Consider the following 23,220-nt stretch of genomic DNA (forward strand, 5'->3'; position numbering starts at 1 on the left):
GGGCAATTGCTGCCAGTTTGTAACTTTGACCCCTCAAAGGTGATGGTCATGTCTTTTTTTTTTTTAATTTTTTTTTTTAATGTTTTATTTATTTCTAGGAGAGAGAGAGAGACAGCGTGAGGAGGGGAGGGTCAGAGAGAGAGGGAGTCACAGTCTGAAATAGGCTCCAGGCTCTGAGCTGGCAGTCAGCACAGAGCCCGACGCGGGGCTCGAACCCACGAACCACGAGATCATGACCTAAGCGAAAGTCGGATGCTTAACCGACTAAGCCACCCAGGCGTCCCGTGATGGTCATGTCTTTAGCCCCTCAAGGAATCATTGTGAGAAAGATTTCCAGGTAATGTTTTGCTTTGAGTAGAATGGGAGTAGAATGATTTCCATACTGAATGTTTATNGTCATGTCTTTAGCCCCTCAAGGAATCATTGTGGGAAAGATTTCCAGGTAATGTTTTGCTTTGAGTAGAATGGGAGTAGAATGATTTCCATACTGAATGTTTATAAGACTAATGATGGTCCAAGAATCATTATTTTTTCCCCATGATGTATTCTAAGAACTCTTCCCCACCACGCTCCCTGGCTGTCAACCCTAGAGATCACTTGCTGCTGGGGGTAACCTGCCCCCTGTCCCCTTTCCTTCCCCGTGTGGGTTGCCATGTTGCTGCTAATGACCTGGCTGCGAGATGTTCTCCTTGAGCAGCGAGCTCCTTCCCTCATGTCTCCAGCCCTGCCCAGAGAATCCAGACCAGGGTCACACACTCGGGCGTTTACAGGGGCCAGGCTGCTAACCTGAATAAGTGAAGCCACTCAGAACAGCGGGGAAGCTGTAGAAATTGGAGAGCCCTCGGGAGTGAGGCCTCTATCTCATGCTCCAGCCATTTGTTACCATGTGGAGCGTGGACGTGGAGTTGTTGGAGTTATGATTTTCCAAGAATTTTTTTAAAGAAAACCACAGTGTTTCATGTGACCTTTCCTGATTCTAAAAACTGTATGTGGGCTGCAAATTGTTGTAGTCTTCCAATTTTTAATCCTGCCCCCATCCAGACCGTGGCTGATGGCTGGGGTTGGTTTGATCTCGTGCTAAAGACCCAGACGGCTGCTCCAACAGCAGACCCTCATATTGCACTGTCTGGTCGCCGATGTCCCTGCACACATGTTCCCCTCTAGACGTCCCACCCTACGCTCCTTCCTCACCACCCGGGCAGGGCATGTGCTGGGCTTCCCTTCACTGTGGTCTGGGGGAACTCGGAAGTCTTGGTGTGTGCGTGGTTGGAGCCGAAAGTGTGTGTATTGAGGGGGAGTGGATGCAGTGTCAAAGATTTGAGTATTGGCCTTTGGAGTTGCAATTTGGAATGTCTTCCCATGGAAGTAATGTACAAATAGGTTGTACATTATTGTAGATATCCTTTCATTACCTCACTTCCTTCATTAAATAGGTTTTAAAGCCGTGACTTTGGTATTAAACAGCTATTTTTAACATTTCGGTTTTGGGGAAAAAGTGTTTCTAAGTTCCAAAGATCTGAACTAAAAATAATTTTTTTGGTGTCTTTTTGAGTTCCATATGTGTATATTCCTTACACTATCCAGTAAGTTGTATAATATAGAATTTTAAAAAATTTATTGACAAGAATGAAGAATGAAATATGAGCATGCCTTCCAGTCTGCTTTCTAACTTTTCCTCATTCATTTGTGAGATTTAAATGCCTCAAATACTTTAACAGAATTGTATTATTATCCTTGGGTTGAACAGTGGTTGTCTCTTTGAGGGTTTTCAGCTCATTAAGGAATTCTGTAGGAGCACAAAAAAAAGAGGCTTATTAAAAAAGGAGAAGCTGACCTGAAATACCACTAATATCAAATGCTATAAATTGGTGTAAAAGGTAAACTAGAATCAATGTATCACATTCCTTAGTCTCCAGGAATTAAATTGGCCATATGTTTGGTCTTAGATCAAAGACTAGCCAGGCATGGTGTTCACTTGTTTTTTCCTATGAAAAATCCTGAACAGTCTCTTAAAAGATGGGAACTTGTTTACTGGCTAAAGCAAAAAGCTAACACATCTGTTGGTTCATCTCCACACCATAATAGTGGAGCTTCTAATAGGAAATTGCTCTGCGATTAATATGAATGTGGACAAATCATATAACCGTTCTGAGCTTCAGTTAACTTATCTGTGAAGTGGGTATAACATAGGCTGGATTTGAGTATTACATGAGACGGCATATGTAAATCAGTATCATAATGTCTAGCACATAGACAACATTTCATATATAGTTGTTATTATTGGTATTTTTATTATTTGTTTAGATCAGAGTCTTCTAGGTCATTTTAGAACTCAAGTTTTTAGTTTTAATTTTTTGTCATGTCTTTTGTTGCATTTTTAATATCTTTATTGATGTTAATATTTCACATACCATAAAATTCACCCAATTAAAGTATACAATTCAATAGTAAATTCACAGAGATGTGCAAATACCACCACAATCTAAAACATTTTCATTATTCCAAAAAGATGGAATGCCTCATACCTATTAGTAATCACTCATACCTCATACCTATTAGTAATGAAACCTAAAAGAAAGAAAAGAAAAAGAAACCTCATACCTATTAGTAATCACTCCCCATCCTCTTCCTCCCAGCTCCCTATAGCTCCTGGCATCTTTTCAGGTGGTTATTGGCCATTTACTTACCCTCTTTGAAGAAATGTCCATTCAGAGTCTTACCGCCTCTTCTAATTAGGTTAATTGTCTTTTATTATTGAGTTGTAAGAGTCCTTGGTATACTCTGGGTGCAAGTCCCTTATCAGATGTATGATTTATAAATATTTTCAAGCCCTTCTGTGGGTTGCCTTGATATTACTTTTATTAACTGATAAGTCTGGACTTCTGTCTCTATATTTAATGTTTTCATGCTCTCTTAACTAATTTGCACAAACTTTCTTTCCAGCCTCTATTTCTCTACCTTGCTCTTCAGTCTGTCCACGAGCCCCTTCAGGTCCCCGAGGAATACCTGAAACCCTACGACTTTATCCACGATAAGAATAGGCATTACTATGCAGGGATGGTGTCTCTTATGGATGAAGCAGTGGGAAATGTCACGGCAGCCTTAATAAGCCACGGACTCTGGAACAACACGGTGTTCATCTTCTCCACAGGTATGTCTGTCAATAGGAAAATCATCTCTTGGCAAAGCCTGGGACATGATATCCGATAAATGGAATGAAGACAAATTGGAGCATTTAGCAGTACCTTATTAAAATAAATGTTAACTGCAAGAATGGAGACATGTTAATAATGGATAGAAAAATAGGTCTAAGGAAAGAATTATGGACCTTCCCCCTCTTCCTTCAGATGTCAAAATATTCTGGCAGAATGCTTGAAAAAAAGCCCTTACCACCCGAGTAAGTATGAATGGACTTCACTCATACATATGCAGGACAGCTGGGTACTGGATTCCTGGAGTGGCTGGTTCTCAGGCAGTCTCTCTGGTCCAGGCATCCTCTGTGAATAGGACTTCTGCTGACAAGAGCACTTCGGGATCAGTGTAGAGACAGATTGTGACATTCGGAAGACAGAGTAGAAATGAAGCCATTTACATCTAGGCTAGAGTCTCCAAGTATAGATTTTTTTTTGTATTAAGCTTGTTTTCTGACAGTAAAATTCATAAATGTTGATTGTAAAAAAAACAGAAACGAAGAAGGAAGAAAGTTTTTGAACATAGTTTTCATTATGGCAATGCCTTTCTGCTGTCTCATCTGTTATTTATGCAATTTTTCCTCCCTCTCATTAGACATAATTTTCTAAAACCTCCCTTCACTGTGCTGGGGTTACAGATCTTGCTTTTTCATCATGCTGGGTACTCAGAGAGCACTTTGTATCTGAAAGTGAAGGTGCTTTTGTTATGGGAAGTTTTCTTATATTATTTATTTCAGAATTTTTTGGCCCTCCTTCCTAGCTTCCTCTTATTCTCTCTTTATAAAACTCCTGTTATTTGAATATTGGATCAATACTCTAATTTTGTTATTTTTTTTCTCTGCTATTTTCTTTATTTTTCTTCTACTATTTGGGAAATTTCCTTATCGTTATTTTGTGACCTTTTCTATTAAATTCATTGCAGCCACCATATTTTTTAATTATCAAGAACTCTTTCTTATTTTCTGATAATTACTGTTTTATACAGTTCTGTTTTTACTTTGTATGTAATAATTTCCTTCACCAAAGCCTGTGCTTTTAACTATTAATTTTATGTAGGTGTGAGTATGTATGTAGGTATGTGTATATATATACGTATACTTATATGTGTGTATATATGGGAACCCATACGTATATTTTTAAGTTTGTTTATGCTCTCAACAGTACCTCTCTTCCTTTTAAGGTCATTTGTATGTTTTTTGGGCTGCCTTTTACGAAAGAGGCTTTCTCAAATCCCTGGTAATGCTTGGCTAAAATCTAAAGATTTGATCGTAAAACTCCAACGGTGAGGACAGGACTTGTCTTCTGGTGATTTTCACCGTAAAGTGACTGTGTGAGGCAGGCAGGGTGACATATTGAGGAATTAATCTGGGTATTCGACTCGCAGTTTTTTGGGCTTTTTTTTTTTTTTTTTTTAGTTTTCTTTTAAAGAATAGTTTTATATTGCTTTAATTAGGGATTGCTTTCGGATCTGGCATTTATTGAGTGCTTGCTATGCATAGGACAGAGTTCAAAGTGCTTTATGTGCCGTGCACGAGTTATCTCAGTTAATCGTCACAGTAATTCTCTGGGGACTATTATTATCCCATCATGCAGATGTGAGAACTGAAGCACAGAGAGGCCAGGTAACCTCCCCAAGGCCACACGCTAGGCAGAGCCAGGCAGCAACTTTTTTGGCTCCACTGCAGTCTCCTGCCTCTGAGAGGGTGCAGTGACGATCTGCATGTTCTTATTGGATCTCGTGATATAGCAGACCTTTCCCTGTGGTTTGTTGGAGTATTGATCTGCTGAGGAGCCTGGGCGTGGCCAGTAGTATTGTTCCTTCGCTTTAGTGCTATTCAAATAGTACTCTTCATTTTCTAAGTATGCCCTGCTGTGAAAAGGGTAGATATAAGATAACGTGTGTCTTCCCTCAGCCCCTTTTCAGAAAAGAAAAACTTAACCTTTACAGAAAAAAAGGGAGACATCTCATACTTGAGAGTCTTCTCAGTTTACTTTATTTTAAGCAGCCTGTTGAAGCACTTTAATCAGCCCTGGAATTGAATGCTTATAGAGGTCACTAGAAAGAATGAATAAAAAAGGAGACCAAGACATTTAATACTGATTTAGTAATTTTTCCTGGGAAATGATGTCCCATTTGCAAGAACTGAAGTTATAAGTTTATAAAACAAGCCTTTGTTGTAGAGATCTTAATTACACAATTTAAGGATAAGTGATTTCTTGAAATGAAAATATATGTGGGTTAATGTTATATACAGAGAGAAAAGTGCTCAGACAGAAGTTTTCCTCTGGAAAACAGTTAATTATCTGAGAGGGGCTCCTGTGACAGTGGATATTGCTGTCAAGGATGCATGGGAAGAGGCAGAATAACATTTTTTCATGATATGTGACAGCTGGAAAAAAAGCACTATTTAAAGATCTTTTATTATATGGTTTCAAATATGTTTACATAGTTGATGTAACTACCTTTTAAATAGTTGATCATTCCGTAAACACCCATAATGTATTACTTATTCAAGTTGCCAAAAAAATTTTTTTCAAGCTTTGCACCAAGATAATGGGGATTACCTTATATATAATAAGGCTGCCTTATATTCTTTTTTTTTTTTTTAAATATTTTTATTTATTTTTAGGAGAGAGAGAGAGACAGCGTGAGCAGGGGAGGGTCAGAGAGAGAGGGAGATACAGACTCTGAAACAGGCTCCAAGCTGGCAGTCAGCACAGAGCCCGACGCGGGACCCGAACCCACGAACCGCGAGATCATGACCTAAGCGAAAGTCGGACGCTTAACCGACTAAGCCACCCAGGCGCCCCGGCTGCCTTATATTCTAACACTATGGTATATTAATGGATACATTGATCTGGGATCATCTTTGCTTTTTGGGGCTAAATTCAACCTAATCTTGTGTAGATAAGTTTTTATTAGACTAGTAAATTCAGTTTGCTAAGGCTTTATTTAGGATTTTGGTATCAATTCAGCAGTGCAAGCGGGGTTGGTGGCTTCTTTTCTTTCTGTCATTTTTGTTGTCTCAGTTATAAAATCACTTCATAAAATAGTTTGGATGGTTTTTCCTTTTTTTTTTTTTTTTAATTCTCTGGAACAGTTTACAGATTGTTTGAAAGATCTCTCTGGTTCAGCTGGTCCCTGGAACCTTTTTTGGAGGATTTTTTTTTTTTTTAATTATCCCCATAGTTTAAATTTTTTACTGAATTACATGTAGGTGTAGGTCTTTAAAATATCTAAAAATTAATTTTGCCTGAAATATACAAGCCCTTTGATCTGCATGCTGAGATTATTTTTCACTCTGGAAGTTTTCCTTGTGCATATTTTAGCTTATTGCTTTTGTTCTGCTCGGTTTATTTCTCAAAAAAATAGCTTCAATTGATAGGTTGAATCACTGATTCAGCTTTTCTGTCATTATTTTCAGTTTTCTGTCCTTTTTCTCAGTCTTCTGGATCTCCCCTGCGAACGCCAGTTAGACATTGTTACATCTTGACTTCTGTTCTTTAGAATCTCCAGTGTCGATTATTATGGATTGTGTTTTTAGTTTCTTACGGTCCTTTCTTTGCCTCAGTGAGTTCCCCTTTCTTCTAAGCTCATTGGTAATAATAATGACTACCGTTGGTTAAATATTTACTGCGTGTTCAGGCCCTGTTCTAGAGCCTTCCCTCTACTTTCACATCGTTGATCATGTTGTTAGCATTAAAGCTCAAAGCGACCTTGTGAAGCAGGTTTCTTTATCCCTGTTTTGTAAGGGAAGAAACCAGAACTTAAAGAGCTTAAGTGATTTGTCCAAAGCTACTCTTGTGATCCGAATGTGTCCACTCAGAATTCCCATGTGCCGGTTGGAAGGGCAGAACCCTCACGAATGGGGTTCGTACTTTATAAAAGCCCCCGGGGAGATCCCTAGCCTCTTTCTCCACATGAAGACACAGCAAGAGGACGTCAGCTATGAACCAGCAAGAAGGCCCTCACTAGGCGACCACACTGGTCCCTTCATCTTGGGCGGTCCAGCCTCCAGACCTGGGAGAAGGACGTTTTTGTTGTTTATAAGCCACCCGGTCTGTGGGATTTCGTTATAGCAGCCCGATTGGATTAAGAGAGCCACACATCTAACAAATGGAAGAGCCAGAATTAAAGCGCGGATCTCCTTGAGGCCAGCACCTATTAGCCGTAATCGATTAGGCTTTTGTATCTCATCTTCTTTTCCTTTTAGCTCATCCCATTGTCCCTTATCTTTACTTTTGGCTTTCTACATTTCTGTTCATAGAACCTATGCTCCTCCTGAATCTTTCTGAAAAGACCTTTGCTGAAATTTTCATTTTCGCTATAAATCATTATCAGCTATCTATTCTTCCTCTGAGTGTAAGCAGTGAAGGATCTGTGCACACAGAGTACATGGCCCTCTCTTGGCCTTGGGTCACTGTTTCGTAGTTAATCAAAAAAAATTTTTTTTCAATGTTCCTATTTATTTATGAGAGAGAGAGAGACAGCGTGAGCAGGGGAGGGTCAGAGAGAGAAGGAGATACAGAATTGCAAGCAGGCTCCAGGCTCTGAGCTAGCTGTCAGCACAGAGCCCGACGTGGGGCTCAAACCCACAAACCTGTGAGATCATGACCTGAGCCAAAGTTGGACGCTCATCTGACTGAACCACCCAATCACCCTGGTTAATTCCTTCTCAGATCTACAGTTTGAGGTCAGTGGCCTTTAGGCATCAAGTGAACTTGAATGTCACACTTTTGGCTACCTCTCTTTTGGCTACCCGGTTCTTGGACAGCTACCTAGCACACACAGGTACCAGACTCTTCCTATCTCCCTACCTTCAGGGCTTTACATCTGGGTCATTTCCCAGGATACAGTGTGTTCCACTGTCAGATGCTCTTCTTCTACTTATTGTTGTCTGGGACATGTGACCTCTAACTGCATATGAGAAGAGGAGGAGGTGTGGCACCTGGGTGGCTCAGTTGGTTGAGCGTCCGACTTCAGCTCAAGTCATGATCTCATGGTTCATGGGTTTCAGCCCCCCATTGGGCTCTGTGCTGACAGCTAGCTCAGAGCCTGGAGCCTGTCCTTGGATTCTGTATCTCCCTCTCTCTCTGACCCTCCCCTGCTCGTGCTGTCCCTCTCTCTCTCCCAAAAAGAAATTAAACATTAAAAAAAAAAAAGAGAGAGAGAGAGAGAAGGGGAGGAGGTAATAATTCTCTGGTCATGTAAAATATTAGCACTGACCCTCCCAGCCTGCCTTCCTGCCTCTTTTCAGGGAGATAGAATGGCTCTGTGTCATGAGGCAAACAGGGTTTGCCAGCCCTCGTCTCTCCAGGCTAGCTTCTTTGGCCTTACTGCTTGTGGGAATTTCTCCAAGATTCTCCTGGGTACTACAGGTTGTCAGTCAGTCCTGCTTTCTCACATTGTGATGGGTTTTCATCTTATTCTGACTCATCACAACATGATACTACTCCTTGTATTCTGTGTCTGTTATTTTAGTAGGATATTGCTCAAGAGAAGCCGTACTAGCGGCTGATAGGAAGATACCATTTTAACCTGGGCCCCTATCACCATGCTGATCTTTATAGTTGCTAAACTCCAGGAATCTTCACTGAAGTCTGACCCGTAGTAAAATGAGCTAAAATTAGAGTCAACTCTCGAGCAACTAGATTGGAAGTTAAAACTAGAAACACTGATTTTTTTTTAATTTTTAATGTTTTTTATTTATTTCTAGGAGAGAGAGAGAGACAGTGTGAGCAGGGGAGGGTCAGAGAGAGAGAGGGAGTCACAGACTCTGAAACAGGCTTCAGGCTCTGAGCTGGCAGTCAGCACAGAGCCCGACGCGGGGCTCGAACCCATGAACCGTGAGATCATGACCTGAGCCGAAGTCGGACGCTCAACCGACTAAGCCACCCAGGCGCCCCTAGAAAAACTGATTCTAAAACCTTGGAAAGAAAGCAGTGATGGATCTCAACATCTTCATGCAGCTATTATATGTTTATATTAACTCTTATCAGAATAGCCAGTTTCACTTACATATAGATGAGAGTTTGACTCTAAGGAGAAACCTGACTGCAGTTCTCCCTCTGGAGACTTCTTCTGTGTTCACTGACAGTTTCACTGCCTGAGGTAGAATTTAATAATGTGCTATAATAATGTGATTCAAACCTGAGGAAACAGGGCCTGGATCTGGCTGATTTTAGAGCAGTGATTCATTTCTTCCAGTTTTCTCGCTTGACTTTGCTTAGCACTACCCTACTTTGTGGGCATAAAAATACCGGGTACGTTCAAACAAATAAATGTTGGATCCATTAGTATAAGAAACCCTGATAGGGGCACCTGGGTGGTGCAGTCAGTTAAGCATCCCACTCTTGATCCTGGCTCAGGTCATGACTTCATGGTTCCTGAGTTCACGCCCCACATTGAGCTCTGCACTGATGGTGTGGAGCCCGCTTCGGGTTCCTTCTTTCCTTTTCTCTGCCCCCCCTCCCCTGCTTGTATGCTCTTGTTCTCTCTCTCTCTCTCTCTCTCAAAATAAAAAAATAAACTAAAAAAAAAACCCACTGAAATAATCTAGCCTCATTTGGTGAAAGTGAGCCAAAGACAAAAGCTTATGGTTTTTTAGGTTTAGATGTTTGGGAAAGCTGACTATTTTTTTTTTTTTTCTTAAATCTCCTTTTATAATTTGAGGGTGATCCACAAGGCTTTTCATTCTTTATCATCATTATCTGACCCCTTGAGGTGGTTATTCTTCATTGGCCACCTGAGGATCACCTTCAGCAGTGGGGAGTTTGTTACAAATGCACTCTCTGAGGACATGGGTGCACGACATTGGAACTGTACTAAAATGTACTAAAATTTTTTTAATGTTTAGTTTTGAGAGAGACAAAGAGACAGAGTGTGAGTGGTGGTGGTGGTTGGCGGGGGGCGGAGTGGAGGGGACAGAGAGAGATGGAGACACAGAATCTGAAGCAGGTTTCAGGCCCTCAGCTGTCAGCACAGAGCCTGACATGGGGCTCGAACTCACAGACTGCAAGATCTTGACCTGAGCGGAAGTCAGACGCATAACTGACTGAGCCACCTAGACGCCCCTTAGTCCCATGCCCTTACTACATATAATTACAACCTTGATAGATTTATGCTACTCTTTTTATAATGTGTGATTATTCTTGCTGTTAACAAATGTTGCTTGTCTCATTACAAACATAGTATTCTGTTATTTTTATACAAAGATGACCCTTTGAATCCCTCTTTGATAGGATATGATCAGCTTTCCTGCCAGTTAGTTATATGCACTGTAGCCTCGGTTTCATTATGTAGTGAATGCAGGTTGGCTGATCACTTGTTCACTCAGTCTCTGATCGTAGATAGATCAACAGAACATAGTTCCAGCCCTTGGGAACCTCACAGTCTGGTGAGGCAGACAAGCAAATATATCACCATGATGCAGTGGAAGTGCATGGATGCAGCCATGGCATTGTGTGTACAATGTAGGAATGCCTACCAGAGCCCAGGCATCTAGGAAGGCTTTCTGAGATTTAAAGGCTGGGAGTGAATTGGCCTGATAAACAGTGTGCAGGTGGGAAAGGGGTTGGATGGCACACTCAGCTCTGAAAGAGGAACATGAAGAAGGGCAGAGAGGAGAGAGCAGTTCTTCAGGAGGTGCAACAGGGCTGGAGCCCAGAGCGCAGGATGGGGAATGGCCAGACCTGAGGCGGGAGAGCGGGACAGGGGAGTCCGTGCATGCGCAGGAAGGAATCTTGAAGGTACATTGAAAGCTGCAGGGAGGCACTGACAGGTTGAGGCAGGATCAGATTTTCATTTTAAGATCGATGTGGAGCATGGTTGGAGGCAGGCAGACCATTTCGGAAGAAGGCTGTGACAGTGAAGGCGGTAAGAGGAACAGGAGGGGCTGAGGAAAGGCAGGGGAGATTGATGGCGATGAAAGGGCAGATTGAAGAAATACGAAGGAGAGCTTGGACCCGTTATTGTAAGAGTTCTTGTTACTGGGAGAGGTGATCATTCTGTCATTCTGTGTTTTCCGACCTTTTGTCAGCTATGGTGGCAGCCTTTGATGGGGACATCCCTTCTGTTGGCAGTGGGATGCGTTTGCAGAGAGCTGGAGGAGTGGCCACAGTGCCCATGTGGTCCGCAGAGCAGAGGGTCCGCAGGTCACCTGAGACTGGGCTGGGGCTCTACAGCAGTATTTAGAAATGTGCAGAGGTGGCTGTGGTTGTCACGGTGACTTGAGGGTGAAGCCATCTGAGGACGGGCACCTGCAGTGCTGAGGCCAGCCCTGCACGGTGGAGAAGCGTCCTGACACAGGCGTCAGCAGCGCTGCCACCGAGGAACACTGCCTAGAGCCTGTTGAGCAGCACATTTCTATGGAACAGAGTACAGAGCCTAGACTTTTAACATTTATTACCTGAGTTTTCACACTATTATATGGAATTGAGTATCGTAAACAGAGCAATAAAGAATCTTTTTTTTTTTATTTTTAATAGTTTATTGTCAAATTAGTTTCCACATAGAGAGCAATAAAGAATCTTAACTAATTCTCATAAATCTCATGTCATCCTCATATACTGAATACTCTTAGAAACTGGTCCTGACCAGTGGAGGGCTCTGTCACAGTTTAAATGTACTTATGCACTTGGCACACTTCTAAATATTATAGAAATTCTGTGCCAGGAACAAAGTAATCTGACTGCTGGCAAACCAATCTCACTAGATTCTTCGAACACTTAAACCCATTTCTGACAAAGCTAAGGAAAACCTATTAAGGGGATAAGTCATACAGCGTGTCCACACTGTTTTTCTCTTTGTAATTATCCCTTTATTGAACATATCTACCACAGAGGGAAGTAGGAACACATGATTCAAAACTATGAGGCCAGAATGATCTTCTCCTCAGCCAGAAGTCATTAGTCCATTATACCTCTTTAGACTTGATATGTTAAGGTCATATCAAAGCACGTTGGATCACCTGAAAATATTATTAGTCATAGTAGTAATCATATAGATTTATTGATTACTTTATTGAGGGGAAATGATAACCAGTACATTTTAAAGGCCTCCAGAACAATCTTGTGTTTGTATTCTCTCTGACAAATCATTGAACCCATAAGCTCAGAGTCTAAGGCAAAGATGCTTCTTGTTCCCTGTGTATCAGACAGATATTCAAAGTTTTATTATATAGCTTATTATATGCTGTAATATAATGCTGTCAATATCTTATTGATATTTGATCTTTTTAGCAGGAAAACATGAAATAATCTTTATCTTTGTACTTAAAAAATGTTTTTTTAAGTTTATTTATTTTGAGAGAGAGAGAGAGAGTGCTCACCAGTGGGGAAGGGATACAAAGAAGGAGAGACAGAATACAAAGCCTGCTGTGGGACTCAAACTCACAAACTGTGAAATCATGACCTGAGCCAACATTAAGAGCTGGAAGCTTAACCAATTGCACTCCCCAGGCACCCCTATTTTCGTACTTCTATGAGAAGCATTCTTGCCCTGAGTTTATGAGGAATGGAAGGTGCATAATGAACTGAGCATATTTATTGACTAAACTGCAAGAAAGTTTCCCATTGGTTTGGATTTACTTTCTCCTTCTTTCTCTCATTCCATTTTGGAGGCCACGCTTAAGATGGATCCATTTCTTATATTGTATCTCTCTCCAAACTCGTTGGAGGCAAAACTCCCTGGGAAGGGGAGAGGAGTGTTAGGTGGACAGCCTGTTCTGGAGGATAAAGCAAGGTGAAAGCAGGCTCTGTATGGAAACGGTCACGTGGGAACCACAGCCAGCAGGAGGAAGGGGCTGAAACACAGTCAGGTCACCTCAAGCTGTGGAGACAAATACACAGTAGGCAGCTGGAAGGTGAAAGAGGAGACAAAATGGTTTAGGAATGATTAGTTTATGAATCTCCAGAAAGTAGATTATATTTCTTTTTTTTGAACATTTTTTTATGTTTACTTTTTGAGAGAGAGAGAGAGCACAAGCAAGGGAGGGGCAGAGAGAGAGGGAGATGCAGAATCCTAAACAGGCTCCATGCACTGAGCTGTCAGCATACAGCCCGACGCGGAGCTCGAACCCACAGACTGTGAGATTATGACCTGAGTCAAAGTCAGATGCTTAACCGACTGAGCCACCCAGCCCTCCTCCCCCCCCACCCCCCCAAACATANGTTTAGGAAAAAAACAACCAAAATGTATGTGGCTCGCTTTTCACTGCTGAAGAGTGCAAACGCTCTGATTGTTCCCTATTTCACTCCACACGCGTGGGATCTTCCTGGAGGCAGTGGAAACTGCTCTGCGTGCCTGTGGACTGTATTTGTAAAGAGGCATTTACTCAAAATACGGGGAGCTCCAGGGCCAGCTTTTGCCTGTTTTCTGTCTCAGGTTCCGGCACACGCTGGCTTTCTACAGTGCGGCTGTGGTTCTCTAACCTGGTCTGGGGGCCTCTCTTAGCCAAGCACAGTCCCCTGTCTTTCTTTCCCAGGGTTGTGGAGACCTGCCTGTCTGCCAGGGCCTGGGAACCAGGGCCCAAGCTCTGTGTGGGAGATGGTCCCGCTGTGCTTGGCCTCAGACAGGCTGCATGGCCTCTGCTTTCAGAAGCACGAGATCCCCCCACCAGGCCTAAAAACAATAATAAAAATATATTTGAACAAACCTCAATCGCCTCTCTTGCTGACTTTGGCAATGAGGTACAAAGCACCAGCAAAGCATGGTACACAGAAATTCTGCCTTCCAGGTTTGTTCCCCTCTTACTGAACGACCCTTAACCTTGTGGGGCTCTTTTTTTGTGTTTTCTTAATGAGAAAATATTTCAGAGATTATTGGCACCACAGGTTTATTTCTTTCCGGCAGTTTTCAGTCTTAACCAAGTGTAATCTCTGGGATCTCCTCTCTATTTTTCTCTCACAGTTGGGCCTCATCTAATCAACCTCCTCTAAGATGACTGTGCCAAATACAGTGATTTTTTATTTTATTTTATTTTATTTTATTTTATCATTTCTATCCTGGAGCACTTTCCTACTTGTGTGGATTTTTTAAAAAATAAGGAGTGTTTCAAAAAGTTTGAACATGCCTTAAAACAAGATATCCATGGATATAGAGACTACCAAAAAAAAAAAAAAAGCTGGACCTCTATCCTCACAACAGCTTGTGATTTGGTAACATAGTCTGACAGACACACACACACACATGCACACTCAAATCAGTCAAAAGTGTAAAAGAAGTTGGGGGAGAAGGAGTGCCGTGTTTGGACTGCTGAGAATACCAGCTTTGTGGAGCCACTTTAAAATCCCACTTTGGTGTCATATTTGAGGTTAGAAGGTGCTTTTCAGGTCTGTAGGTAATAGAGCAGCCTGTGTGTGTCTGGTGGGGGGGGGGAGGAGTTGTCTGTTGACAGTCCACTTTCCAGGAGCACCCTGTGCACAGGACATAGTATTCACTTCGGTGAACTCTCTGAAAGAGTGGCATGATTGGTGTCTGTGGCAGGTTGTGGACATCAGCAGGTCAGCCGGGTGGAGAGATCAGTTTTCGTCTTGGTTACAAGAATTTGTCAGTTAGTAAGCACGATAACTGTCTTTCATTTGAGACAATATTCTGGTCCTGAAGAGACCTGAAGCTAGGTAAGATATGGTCTCTCTCTCTTTCTCTGTCATTTTAGTGTTTATTTATTTCTGAAAGAGAGAGACAGTGTGAGCAGGGGAGGGGCAGAGAGAGAGGGAGACCCAGAATCTGAAACAGCCTCCGGGCTCAGAGCTGTCAGCAGAGCCTGAAGCGGGGCCCAAACCCATTAACCTTGAGATCGTGACCTGAGCCAAAGTTAGATGCTTAATTGACTGAGTCACCCAGGTGCCCCAAGATATGGACTCTCTTAAAGAACACCTCGTGTGATGGGAATAGTCTTTAATTCAGATTCCCTAGGGACTGGGAATGGGGAGGGGGTTGGGCAACTCTATGGTTTGGCAAAGCCCTTTTCCACGTCCACAGCTCTGACAAGACCTAGAAGGACCTGTGTTTATTCTGTGACCTCCAGGCTGAAAATCACTTCGTGTAGAAGAAATACGTAGCCTGTGAGTGGTCAGGAGGAGGACAACAAGTAGGTTGAGCCACTAGTCCAGCTCAGTGTCTAGCGTAGACCTCAGGAAATGCTTGCAGGCGGAGAAGCGTGCATGCATTCTAGATATAACAGCACAGACCATCATTACAGATCGTGTGGGTAGAATAGATGGAGAGATGAAGTTTGGAGGAGTGAGCCTCTGGATGGGGGTTGTCAGGGGTGGCTGCATAGAAGAAATGGGATAAGAATTAAACTGTGCTTGAATGATCAGGGAGTCATCAGTAGGTGAGTGGAAAGAGTGGGGGGGGGGACATTTTGGGCACGGAGAGGCATGAGCAGACGCGAGGGAGGAGGGGCGCCAAGCTGTGCTGTGGGCTCAGTGATTAGGCCAGCCCACGCTTACCGTTGGTGTCCAGAGAGGTACACAAAACCACAATGGGACAGGACACATCTTCTTGAAATGTTACCTTTGCTTGCATATATGGAAGAAAAAAATAAGTAATTGGGTAATAATTTAGAACATTTAAAATTAAAACAAACAAGGGCAAATTTTGGAACAGAATACAGTTTTATGGATCTCTTCAAGTTCGAAATCTCAGGTCTCTACTCTTTTCTTCTGATCCTTTGATGGAAGAATTAAAAAATTCTTTAAAGAATCAACTCTGGGGGCACCTGGGTGGCACGGTCAGTTAAGCGTCTGACTTTGGCTCAGGTCATGATCTTACTGCTGGTGGGTTTGAGCCCTGTGTCAGGCTCTGTGCTGACAGCTCAGAGCCTGGAGCCTGCTTCGGATTCTGTGTCTCCCTCTCTCTCTGCTCCTCCCCCACTCATACTCCCTCACAAATGAATAAATGTTAAAAAAAATTAAAAAGAATCAACTTCATTCATCATTCCCCCTACCAACCCCCTTACCCCCCAAGAAAAATTGCTCAGGAATCCTTACTTAGAGAGCTATGGTTCCTCTTGAGTATGTGCTGGAGTGCGCGTGGGAGGTGGGCCCAGGCACTTGGCCACCCAGCTGGGGGTTCTGCTTAGCTGTTGAGAACACCAGCTGGAGGCCCGGGCTCTCTGACACTGCATGTCCTGGATGGCAAATCTTGATGATGGTTAGCGCGGGCCCCCTACGGGATTTGCCTCCGTCCCACACAGCAGACATGAAGTATCTGTGCTTAGTCAGGGCGTGGAGTCTGCACTCTTGCTGAGACCGCAGGGAGGCCTGGCCGCCTTGGTCTCCTAGGATAATAGATGGAATGAAGGGTCTTCAGGGGCACTTCCTGAGTCTTTGGTTTTCTTTTCTTTCTCACCTGCTGGTCTAAGCCCTGCCACATTCCAATCTCTGCTTCTCCAGCCCCTCTGGCTCCTTGCGCTCCCCAGGCCCATGCCCCCATGCTAGTCCTTTGTTTTCAGTATGTTTGAGTTGTGACTCATGAGATAACTTAGATCACAAGTTCTGCTTTTGGTAGGCAAAGGCCACCCCTCCCTTGCGAAGCTGTCTCTGGCTTTTCCCAGCTTTGAGAAAAGACCACACGTAGCCTGTCCAAACTAGAGTATCATCAGAGGCTAACCAGAGGCAGAATTGTTTGTGGATGAAAGAGCCTTGGGACCTGTGTTTGCCATTTCTCTTTAATTTCCATGTTTTCTGGCATCTGTCAGATAGATTTGGTTAGAAGATTTTCTTTAATACCAAACTCTGCCCAGGGTTATAGACATCTTTTTTGTATTGTGGTCATCTACTCACAAGTTCAAGGGGTTAAGAAAAGCCAAGAAGCACTCAGTTAATCCAGTACTCAGTAGTGCACAGGCTTTCATTATTCAGGAGAGCAAAGGATCTAGATCTGTGATGTCCAGCCAGTGGCCACTAGCCACAGGTGGCCATTGCCCCCTTAAAGTGTCACTACTTTGAATTGAGATGTGCTGTTAAGTATAAAATACTGAATTCAAAGACTTGGCAAGAAAAGATTGTAAAATAGTATAATTTTTATATTAATGACACGTTGAAGTGATAATATTTTTGATATATTGAGTTGAATAAAATATTTATTAAAATTAATTTTAACTGTTTCTTTTTACAATGTGGCCACTAGAAAATGTTTGCCTATGTGTGGTTGAGATTATATTTCTATTGGACAGTGCTGCTCTAGACAGTAGCTTTGTAATTACAATGATTCCTACCTCTTGGGCATATCCCAGGGATTGTTTACTGAAGATCTTCTCCTTAATGACCCAGCCACAATGAGCCAGCCCAAAGTAGACTGTAAATTTCTATGAAGCAGGGGCTGGGGTCATTGTGCTAAGGATACCCATCAACTGGCTTTGAAGGAAATTCCAGTAACAGTTTTGAGCACTGACAGCATCACTGCAATAAGAGTATTGCCTCCCAGTGACCCCACCGAAAGAGGTAACTTGGTCACATAATCTGGGGTTGGAACGTTAAAAAGAAAAAAAGAAAGAAGGTGGTTTCATCACTTGAAGTGTATACCTCGAGTGGGTTCAACATGCAGAAGGGCAGTGGGGCAAGAACACTGATCAGATCTATTGTTATTTCATAAATGCAGAATACAATGGGACTCACGCAGGAGGGAAAGAAAGCCTTTCCAACTATAGTGAAAACCCAAACTATTTTTGTTGCTTTGATAGGATAGCACTTACTCCTCGGTGTCAGACAAAATATTGTTACAACATACAACAAACAGGATTGTGGGGATCCTAGATCAACATATCATTAAACGTCCACATTGTATAAATAGTTTACTTGAAATTTTCATCATTCGTATTTCTGTAGATCAAAGATACTCTCAAGGCTGCTGGATCCATTTGCAACAATCTTTCTCTTTTTTGAGATTATGAAATTTATTTTGGACAAGTTCCCTATTAGTAAAGTATTTTTCCATAAAATACAAACAATCTTTTCCTGAAAAGAAGCCTTTTTAGAAAAAGATTTTATTATATTTTTGTAGAGCAGTTTTAGGTGGGCAGCAAAATTGAGAGGGAGTTACAGAGATTTGCCGGATACCACCTACCCCTAAACTTGCATAGCCTCCTCCATTACTAACATCCCCCATCAGGGTGCTGTTGTTTTTAAGGTCTTTAAAAAAATATCTTTTGTTGTAGAGCTGCACTATCTTCTAACTCTGTGGGGTGGATTAGAAGTAATCATCACCTTTTTGTAAATACAGACATAATCACAGAGAGGTCATTTGTTGAGAAGCACAGGTGACCAGTAACTAAAATGGTTCGAAAATGTAGATCTTTTGCTTTCCACTCCAGCTACTGTATTCAGTGTATCGCATAGCTCTATGAGTACAAAAGCATCTTTTGTTCAGTATAGAGCATGCTGTTCTGAAAAGTTTGGAGGGTGTCTCATTTTTAGGTGTAATCCTTTTTATTAAAGTCTACACTGTGCTTTGTTTAGTATTACAGTTATTTATAAAATGTTTAGAGAGTTAAGAGAGGTAAAGAAGAATTGAGGTCTCGACCTTGGTATTCTTCCCTTCCTCCCAATAGTGATAAAAAGGGTTTAGGCACTGTTGCCAGCTTCTTGGAGGCAAAGTTTCTGGGAACCTTCATTATCTCATACTCTCTGCTTTGTCTGCTCATATTCTTGAAGAATTCAGTCAGACTTATTGCTGTGAATGATTGAAAACCTAAGGCATTTTTTCCTCTGCAGGAATTTATTTACTGTTTTTCTTGGGTGTCTGTCCCTTTGTTGATAATATTTTCTTAAATGTATTTGATAATATTTTCTTGAAGCACTAATTGATTTTGGAGCTTCAGCAAGATCACTTGTTACACTGAATACAGAAACCATGTTTCTGTGGATTCGTGCACCGTCTGTATAACCATCAACCAGGCATCCTACTGGGAATCGTAAATGAGAAAGAAATGATGAATCGTGATAAAAACGTGCTCCAACTCTGAGGGTTCAGAAAGGAGCGCTCATAAACGGCCTCTTCCTTGGAGCCCCCAACCAGTCAGCCAATGTTGGCTTCTTTAAGTCAGGACTTGAATGTGTTAATGTGTATGTAGAACCGTGAGAGTATGTTTGCAAGGTCAGTGATAATGATCCGTGCATCTTTCTCCCTCTCGTGTATGAACACAGTATGTGAAGAGGAAGAGTCAGAAACATATTTGGAAAAGAAGAGTCATTTTAAATATTGGTGTTTTGGGACAATGCTTTGCTTTTTTCTTTTTAACTTTATTTTTTTTTTAATGTTTATCTGTTTTTGAGAGAGAGAGAGAGAGAGAGAGGGAGCGAGCCAGCAGGGGAGGGGCAGAGAGAGGGGACACAGAATCCGAAGCAAGACTCCAGGCTCTGAGCTGTCAGCACAGAGCTGCTACGGGCCTTGAGCTCATGAACCATGAAATCATGACCTGGGCCAAAGTTGAACACTTAGCCGACTTAGCCACCAGGCGCCCCAATGGGACAATGCTTTGCTTTTAAAGTTACATGCTGTTATCTCAACTCCTATTTACTCTGTTTCCTGAAACACAATCTACTTCTCCCTTGCTCTCTTTTACTGTTCTTGGCAATGGGCACCCATCTCTCACCATTGGAAGTTAGTATGGCTCTTGATTTTCTCCTAACTCAAAGAACCCACTAGAAATTGATATTACATTTTAATTTCTGAAGGATTCCCCAGTCATCTGCCGGATAGATTCTAGCTTCATTTAATGAAAAATTCCCTGGAATATCAATCTACTTGACATGTTGGGGGCAAGGGGAAGATAGAAAACCGGTTCTGGGTAAGGCTAGGAATGGGGAGCTGAGCTGGATATAGGACCTGCCCCAGAAGGTTGATGTCAAGGCTGGTCTATAAAGGCCCAGAAGGCATGGCAAGTTTGAGACCCATCTTGAAGAGACAGTGGTTGAGACAGAGTTAGGGCTCTGTAATCAGATAAACCTGAGCTCAGATTCTCATTCTACCACTTACTGACTGGGTGAATTTAGGTATATTTCTGAACATCAGTTTGCTTATCTGCAAATGGTGATAAAGCTTATTCCCAGGACTGCTGTGAGAATTAAACTAAGGTCATGTAATGTATCTGATACCAGGCCTGATGTAGGTAGAAACTGAATAATTACAGCCATTATTACTATCATCACTAGTTGGATATTCGCCATTTTGCATCATTGAGGACATCAAAGCAGTAATCTCCGGGCAGTATGTTGTGGTATAAATATTGTACTGTATTCAGGTTTCAGAGGCCCAGATTGCAGCAGGATGCCATTCAGCTATGCTGGATGAGCAGAGCCCAGCACCTCCTGAAAGAGGAGGTTCCCAGGGCTGGGCACGCTGTTGGGTGGGACCTTGTTTTCAGGAAATTGGAATGCATGTGTGGAAATGAGACTCATAACACTGCAGTTGGAGGTTAGGGTTAGAAGAGCTAACCTCTTCTAACTACCAGGGCTGAGCAGAGCTAAACCTATGTATTGAAGGCCCCAGAATGTGTAGCTGGGCAAGGCTGGGGCAGACAAAAGCTGATGGCCCAGGGGTCCATTTCTGTCTTTAAATATTACTGAAGTTCTTAAACCACTGAATGGCAATACTCCGGTTTTAAGTCTTTCCCTGAATGTGAGGCAGGTCTGTTCTTCTCCACTTTTCAGATGAAGAGATGGGCCTAAGGGACCATGATTCGTAGTTAAAAGCAAAGCAATTGCATCCTTTGGCTGTAGGTTTTATTCAGAAACCACAATTATTCAGTCTCTGTCGTCCACACCTCAGTGCATGATGGTGGATCCTCATAGCCCCATGTCTTGCTCCAGCTGCTGCTCTGGTGATCAGTTCAGAGTAGGCTTTGGTCAGCTTATCACAGGGCTGCTGCTGTGTCCTGCCCTGACCCACATGTTGTCCAACACTAGAGACTTACATGTACATACCCAGATGTTCTGCTGTTGATGCCCATGCGGTCATGCTTACTCATTGGGAGCCAGTACATAAATGTTTTCCCCATAAACCCCCCAAGAGTGACAGTTAGGAGATGAATTGCATCAGGATTCTCACAGGGGACCAGTGAGACTGAGCATGAGTCACCTGTGGCAATGGCCAGCTTGATAACCAACAGTGTGTGGCTTTCTCTCATTCCCCGTTCAACAACTCCTGTCTCTCATTCCTGCACCCTGGGATCATTTCCAAAATAAACTACTTGCATGCAAGCCTCTGGTTTTGGCTCAAGCACAGTGTCTGAAAGCATTTACTCAGAGCCCCATGTCCATACTGACTCCCACTGTCTTCACCAAATCATAGCATATTGAAGCTAGAAAGGCTAAGAGCCTCATGTTATACATGGAGAAACTGAGCCCCAAATAGATTAAGTTACATTCTGTGGTCACACAGCTGGATTGAGACAGATATGGGGGTAGGACTCTGTTCAGGATTTTTTTGGTTAATGATTTTTCTTTTTTTTCACTCATTCTGTTTCTTCTGGTTATGTGTTGGCTTTCAAGCCAGTTGGGCTTCCAATAGAAAGAGAATTAGTGATGACAAAATTTGACCAAGGAAACACTGATGCCATTTGGTTTTTGGATACTTGAGGGGCCATGGAAGGTTTAATGAAAGGAAAGAAGGCAAAGTTGTATAAAGAAGAGAATATAAGATGCTTGGGGGACAGGTGGAGTAGGTAAAGGGGATTAAGAGTATCTTAATGCACACTAAAAAATGTATAGAATTGTTAGTATTATATAGTACACCTGAAACTAATATAGTATTATGTTATTTATACTTCAATTAAAAAATTTAAAACAAACAGGGTGGCTGGATGGTTGAGTCAGTTGCATTTCTGACTTTTGATTTCAGCTCAGGTTATGATCCCTGGGTTTTGGGATTGGCCCTGTGTCAGGGTCTGGGCTGAATATAGAGCCTGCTTGAGATTCTTTCTCTTTCTCTCTCCTCCCGCCCACCCACNTCTCAGAAATAAATAAAACATTTAAAAATTTTTAAATAAAAATTTTTAAAAAAGTACCAAAAAGAAGAGATTATAATGATGGGCTACACAGTATGAACTGGGTAAAAAGAGAAATTTAGGACTTGGTGGAAGGTTGTTAAGATGTGGTAAAAAGGTGATGTGACTGAAGGATTGTATATCCTGAGAGTGGTTGAAAAATTATTGTAGTGACCAATATTGTCCAATAGATATATAACGCAAACCAGAAATGGGAGTCACATATGTATTTTAAACTGCTACATTCAGGGGTGCCTGCGTAGGGCAGTCAGTTAAGCATCCGACTCTTGATCTCAACTGAGGTCATGATCTCATGGTTTGTGAGTTCGAGCCACACATTGGGCTCTGAGCTGATGATACAGAGCCTGCTTGTGATCCTGTCTCTCCTTTCTGCCTCTCCCCAGCTTGTGCTTGCTCTCTCTCTGTCTCTCTTTCAAAATTAAATTGCTACATTCAAAAAACCTAAAAAGAAATAGGTAAATTTAATTTTAGTAATATATTTTATCAATCTGATATAGCCAAAATATTATCATTTCCATATGTAATAAAAATAAAAAGTTATCAGTGAGTTATTTTACAGTCTTTAAAAAAAAACAGTAAATCTGGTGTGTATTTTATACTTGCAGCCATGTCTCATTTCAGACTAGCCATATTTGAAGTGCTCAATAGCCACATGTGCCTAATAGCTACCATTTGTTTTTTCCCCCAGCTTGATTGAGATATCATTATCGTATAACGTTGTGTAAATTTAAGGTGTACAACAGGATGATTTGGTACATGTATATGTTGCAAAATCGTTAATGGTAAGAAGGTTAGTTAACACATCTGTTATGTTAACTTATGTAGTTACCTTTGTGTGTGTGTGTGTGTGTGTGTGTTAAGAACATAAAATATTTACTCTCTTAGCAATTTTCATGTATTCAGTACTGTATTATTAGTCACCATGCTATATGTTAGGTCTCCAGAATTTATTCATCTTTTACCTGGAAGTTTGTACCCTTTGATCATCTTCACCCATTTCCCCTCCCCCCCCCCCC

The 23,220-nt window shown here is 42.0% G+C and overlaps 1 protein-coding gene across 1 annotated transcript in view; it reads left to right on the forward strand.

Annotated features, from left to right (window-relative positions):
• Window positions 1-23,220, forward strand: part of ARSB (arylsulfatase B) — a 151,271-nt gene that overhangs the window by 11,632 nt on the left and 116,419 nt on the right. Inside the window, exon 4 of the mRNA XM_077759839.1 lies at window positions 2,944-3,151. Within this exon, the coding sequence (XP_077615965.1) occupies window positions 2,944-3,151 (208 nt within the window). The remainder of the gene's footprint in view (window positions 1-2,943; window positions 3,152-23,220) is intronic.

This window comes from Crocuta crocuta, unplaced genomic scaffold (assembly GCF_008692635.1).
Source record: "Crocuta crocuta isolate KB4526 unplaced genomic scaffold, BGI_CrCroc_1.0 scaffold162, whole genome shotgun sequence".
Classification (NCBI taxonomy): domain Eukaryota; kingdom Metazoa; phylum Chordata; class Mammalia; order Carnivora; family Hyaenidae; genus Crocuta; species Crocuta crocuta.